This window comes from Octopus bimaculoides, chromosome 17 (genome assembly GCF_001194135.2).
Source record: "Octopus bimaculoides isolate UCB-OBI-ISO-001 chromosome 17, ASM119413v2, whole genome shotgun sequence".
NCBI classification, from domain to species: domain Eukaryota; kingdom Metazoa; phylum Mollusca; class Cephalopoda; order Octopoda; family Octopodidae; genus Octopus; species Octopus bimaculoides.
Genome location: NC_068997.1, coordinates 37,986,928 through 37,992,769, shown reverse-complemented (window position 1 = coordinate 37,992,769; position 5,842 = coordinate 37,986,928). Strand labels below are relative to the sequence as shown.

General features: G+C 35.1%; 1 protein-coding gene across 1 annotated transcript in view; it reads left to right on the top strand.

Moving 5' to 3' along the window:
- The window catches only part of LOC106884049 (dual 3',5'-cyclic-AMP and -GMP phosphodiesterase 11A), a 359,609-nt gene that overhangs the window by 284,115 nt on the left and 69,652 nt on the right, over positions 1 to 5,842 (top strand). Inside the window, exon 14 of the mRNA XM_052973868.1 lies at positions 4,616 to 4,725. Coding sequence (XP_052829828.1) covers positions 4,616 to 4,725 — 110 coding nt within the window. The remainder of the gene's footprint in view (positions 1 to 4,615; positions 4,726 to 5,842) is intronic.

Genomic DNA, 5,842 nt, shown 5'->3' with positions numbered 1-5,842 from the left:
TAGTGGGGGAGCATCATAGCCGTGTGTTGAGAGGAATTCTTTGGGGTTTGAATAATTCACTTTTGGAAATATGGGTGTTTTGTACAACATCCTTAAACAAAACTCATTCAGGGACCTTTTGAGCGGGATGGGCTACTCGACCTGAAGAAAATTCAAACTGAGCCCCACCTGCGAGGTCATGCGCTGTTTATCTTGATATGAGATCACCATGTCGCGCACATATGGTTGTGATGCATGTGCCTAGTATACCCTTATCAGACGGGTAGTCATGATGGGTATACTGGGCTTCGTATATTTTACTCCAGTGTCACTTTGATGGCATGCACTCCTCTCTCATTCGATAATAATAATAATGATAATAATAATAATAATATTAATAATAATAATAATAATAATAATAATAATAATAATACTCTGTCCAAAACAGGCAGAATTAGTAATTTCAGTTATGGAAATGAAGGAAATCAGCCAAAAATTGAGCAACTGGAAGGCCCCGGGACCAGATTGACTTTGAGGCTACTGGATCAAAAGATTTGGTAAATGTCATGCACGAATAGCTGCACATCTCAACACCTTGTTAAATGCCGACCAAATACCACTAGAATGGTTGACATTGGGTAGAAGAGTGCTGTGCTTGAAAAACATCGAAAAAGGCAATACGGTAGACAATTACAAGCCGATATCCTGTTTGCCACTTATGTGGAAATTATTCACTGGAATACTCGCAGAGTCAATGTACGTACATCTGGAAAAAAATGGGGTCCTGCCACATGAGCAGAAGGATTGCAAGCGTAAGTGCAGAGGTACCAAGGATCAACTCCTGACAGACAAAACTGTACTTAGAGACTGCAAGAGGAGGAAAAGTAACTTGACTATGACATGGATCGACTATCGTAAGGCGTACTATATAATCCAACACTCTTGGATAATGGGATGTATGAACCTATTTGGTATTGCATCGAATTTTGAGCGGTTGCTTGGGAAAAGTATGGTCAATTCGAGGATGGACCTGACTGCATACGGAATAAGTTTAGGGACAGTAGAAATCAGGAAGAGCATCTTCCAAGGGGAATTCCTGTCCCCACTGATCTTTGTACTGTGCTTGATACCACTAAGACTGATTCTGAGGAAAGCAAAAGTTGGGTATGTATTTAAAAGCCGCCAACAAAAAGTCAACCATTTGTTATTCATGAGTGACCTCAAACTTTATGGTAAAGATGAAGCCCAAGTCAGTTCCCTCGTTGATACGGTGTATACTTTCATTGCTGATATCAGAATGGAGTTGGGACTGAGAAAGTGTGGTGTGTTAGTCTTGAAGAGAGGCAAAATCAAATATATGGACGGGCTAGCGATACCGTCGGGGGAGGTTATGAAGCAAATAGAAGAGACGGGCTATAAGTACGTGGGAATGTTGGAAATGGATAAATGGATGGAGAAAGAAATGACAGAAAAATTTAAGGTGGAGTACTTGCGCTGACTGAGACTGATCCTTAAGTCCTGAAGCTATCAACACATGGGCGGTTTCACTCCTTAAATATGGAGCAGGGGTAATCGCATGACGAACTAAACAGCTTAGACAGAAAGACAAGGAAGTTGCTAACTAGATATGGGACACTCCACCCAAATAAGTGACACAGACAGATTGTATGTACCAAGAAAAAGAGGGGGAGGAGGACTTATTGGATGCGATCACAGCATTGAGCAGAAGAAAACAACATAGCATGGTATGTAAAAAATGCCACAGAACCGGTAATATTAGAAGTAAGAAAGTCAGGCCTGTGTAGTATGAAAGATTGCAAAGATAAAGCACTGTACAAGGAATTGAAAATGAATGAAACTGAAAATAGGTGGGTAAAGAAAAGAATGCATGGACAATTTCATAGGGATGTTGAAGATAAGACAGAGAGAGAAAAAGGATGGTTGTGGAAGACTAAAAGCGATGTAAAACCGGAAACGGAGGCTCTAATCTGTGCTGCCCAAGAGCAAGCACTAAGGACAAACTACATATGCACCTTTTAAGTCGAATTTATAAATGTATGATTGCCTAAGTTGAGTTTATATCTTAACTCTTAAGCATATATATATATATATATATATATATAAACAGTTATAAATAAGGGCAAAAGAAAACATTTTCTATGCCAACATGCTGAGAAATAGACTTTAAATTGTCAATCACCACGTACAATATACATCACTATGAATACACGTTCTGCTGAAATCGAGGAAAGCAAGCTAATGGAATTTTTTTTTAAATGCGTTATCTCTATATTGTATCAATCTCGGGATTAATCCAACGGATTTTCCTCTCATCAGTAGAGAATACGATAAGAAATAAATGAAATACTTACCAGCACCCATGGAAAAATGCAGAAGCAAACGTCATGCGTACACATAAGTACTCCAGTTATATCTAAATATAAAATCCTTTACCAAGCCTCAGCACACGTGTGATCGGTTAGGAACCACAAATTAGAGTGGTTACCAGTCTCGAAGTGAATGGTAATAAATTTATTTCTAATATAGGATAAACTTTTTTTCCGAAATTTCATCAAGTGGCCAGCATATTAAAATACCTTTAAAGGTGAAAATTATAAACAATTATAAATAAGGGTAAAAGAATATACATCACTACGTATAATATACATCACTATAAATAGTGATGTATAAAATCGAGGAAAGCGAGCCATAACTGGGGTACTTATGTGTATACATGACTTTTGCTTCTGCATTTTTCCATGGGTGCTGGTAAGTATTCCATTTATTTTTTATTGTATTCACTACTGATGAGAGGAAAATCCGTTGGATTAATCCCGAGATTGATTCAATATAGAGATAACGCATTTAAGAAAAAATTCCATTAGCTTGCTTTCCTCGATTTCAGCAGAACGTGTATTCATAGTGATGTATATTGTACGTGGTGATTGACGATTTAAAGTCTATTCTCAGCATAGAAAATTTCATCTTTTGCCCTTATTTATAATTGTTTATAATTTCCACCTTTAAAGGTATTAAAATACCTTTAAAGATGGAAATTATAAACAATTATAAATAAGGGTAAAAGAAAAAAGATTTCTATGCCAATATGCTGAGAAATAGACTTTAAATCGTCAATCACCACATACAATATACATACTGGCCACTTGATGAAATTTCGGAAAATTTTTTTATCCTACATTAGATGTATATATATTTATATGTGTATGTGTGTGTGTGTGTGTGTGTGTGTGTGTGTGTGTGTGTGTGTGTGTGTGTGTGTGTGTGTGTGTGTGTGTGTAACTAAAGCTGAAGGATATTATACAAGAGATCAAAGTGAAGGTTAGGATATTTGACGATTTATGTTCCAAGAAAACTGAATTAGTTGGTTTACCAAATATGAAGCTCTGCCTGTGGTAATAATACTGCAATCAATTTTGTATTGCCGCTTAAGAGACACAGCTGCTGAAACTCTGCCAAACACCTAATGATATATTCAGAGAACCTACTTTAGTTAATGAATGAAACGAAGAATACAGTTTCCTTTCATATGTAATCTACTTGATAGTGTTTCCACTAACATTAAAGATTATTAATTTCATAGCTAATAAGGTAGTTCGTGATATATTGTAATATACCATATGATATAAAACATCTCCCTTATCAAGAATGCCGTGTTGTTGGTTCATATGCTACCATAGATAAAGATTTACTTGAGTATTTTTTGAGCTCATCAACTTCGCTGACGCAAGATTCTTGGTGTAACAGTTATGGATGACCCCCTGCCCCGCTGTTAGTTTTGACGTAGCAGTCCGGGCGACTGAGAAGAAATATTCTCCATGAAAAACAACATGGTTTCCTTTTTTTCTTATTCTGGATGATTTCAAAATCCAGCCAATCACCTGCTTATTGTTGCCATTTCATTAAATGCACACAGAATGTTGCATCGTTATTCATACAAATTCCCAGATAATGCACTTATAGTGACTGTCATTGCAATAACTCTGGCTATGTGTGTTCTAATTGCACTGTTTATTGGTTGACAGTGGGACGCTTGAATTAGTCTTCATTGAACTGAATAATGTATTTTTCAGCCCACTTGTATATTGCATTCCGATTTTACTCCATATCGTTTTGTCTCAAAGTTTTTAACTACCTGTGAAATCTTTGTATCATCAGCTTAACTGTTGAATGTATGAATGAGAAAATTTCAGGAACGTTCACAAACAGTAATGTTCTCAGTACAGTTACCTGAGGGATTCCGCTAAGAATTGACATTTCCTCAGAGAACCTTTTTCGAGCTTTTGCTCTTGCCCGGAAGCTCAATTAAGAAATTTATATAATTTAATTACTTAACACACTTCGAAAATATTTCATCAGTCATTAGTTAAAATGTAATCAATTGTTCACACCATACAACTGTCTTTTTTTATCACCTATCTGCTTTTATCATCTGTCTCTCTTTACTGGCTGTCTGTCTATCTGTTTCTGGCTATCTGTCTATCTATTTACCTATCTATTCCATTTCACATACACATAAAGATATAACAGAAATGTACTTAGAGAAGAGTGGAGTATCAGATGTTGTTTGCTTTATTACTCTTCAAACTATTTCGTATATTTTCTTGATTTTTGGAAGACATCCCGTATCCAGAAACAGTTAAGTGAGAAAGAAGTTTTAGCTCTCATAGTCGCCTGTCTTTGTCATGATTTGGATCACCGAGGAACGAACAACGCTTTCCAACATAAGTAAGTCGTACGATTTATTTTCCTTCTATTTCACCATAAAGATTTCAAATGATGTTTTATCTTCGGATTGAACATTCTTAAATATAATTAATTGACTTGTATTTTTAGGTATTTCTACACTTTGCATTTTCCACTTTATCAGTGTATTGCAATGTCTGTCTTCATTAGAATAGGAGATTGCGTTAAGAATTTGATGTAATATCTGCGGTTTTGAAAGATTTTGAAAGATTCAAATATTTTGAGGTTGATAGGGTTTTCCACGGGAGCTATACACATGAGAAAAACTTTTTGTAGTTCTGGTTAATGCGAGCTTCAGTTCTAATATCTTTCAGCCTCTTCGTTATCGGTTTGGGTGTTTTACCAAGGGCACCAATTACCACATCAATAATTGTCATCTTTGTCTTCCCAAACCCCTTCACCTCTCTGGCAATGTGCACAATATAAGAGCGCACCTTTGATGCATGTCTGATGAAGTATCCCTTTTAATATCTAAAACTGCAAATATTACGTAACTTTTCACTTCGAATTTCTGAGTAAACTGGCGCTGCAAGCAGAGTTAGTAAAAAACAATTGTAACGAATCATAAAATGTGTTAAAGGATATATATATATATATATATATATATATATATATATATATATATATATATATATATATCCCTCTGCTTTATTACTAATTACCACACATCTACCGTATGTATATACGTACTAAGGAGTGTATACTATTGCGTATGCGTTTCTATGTAAATACATCTAACAACACATACATAAATATATGTGTGTGCGAATGTATGTGTATGAGTGTTCGTATGTACATATCTATCTGTGTGTGTATACATTCATGTTTTTGTATGAAAGTATATGTGTTTGCGTAGATTATTGTATATAGTTGTTGTTATTATTAATAAAAATACATATGAACATGTGCGTATATATGCTTGGTTGGATGTATGTATGTTTATGTATGTATATATTTATGCTTGTATATATACATATATATGTGTGTGTGTGTGGGTATGTATATATATATGTGTGTTTGTGCGTGTATGTATGCATGTGTGTATATGTATATGTTTATGTATGTATATATATGTATATATGTATATATGTATATATAT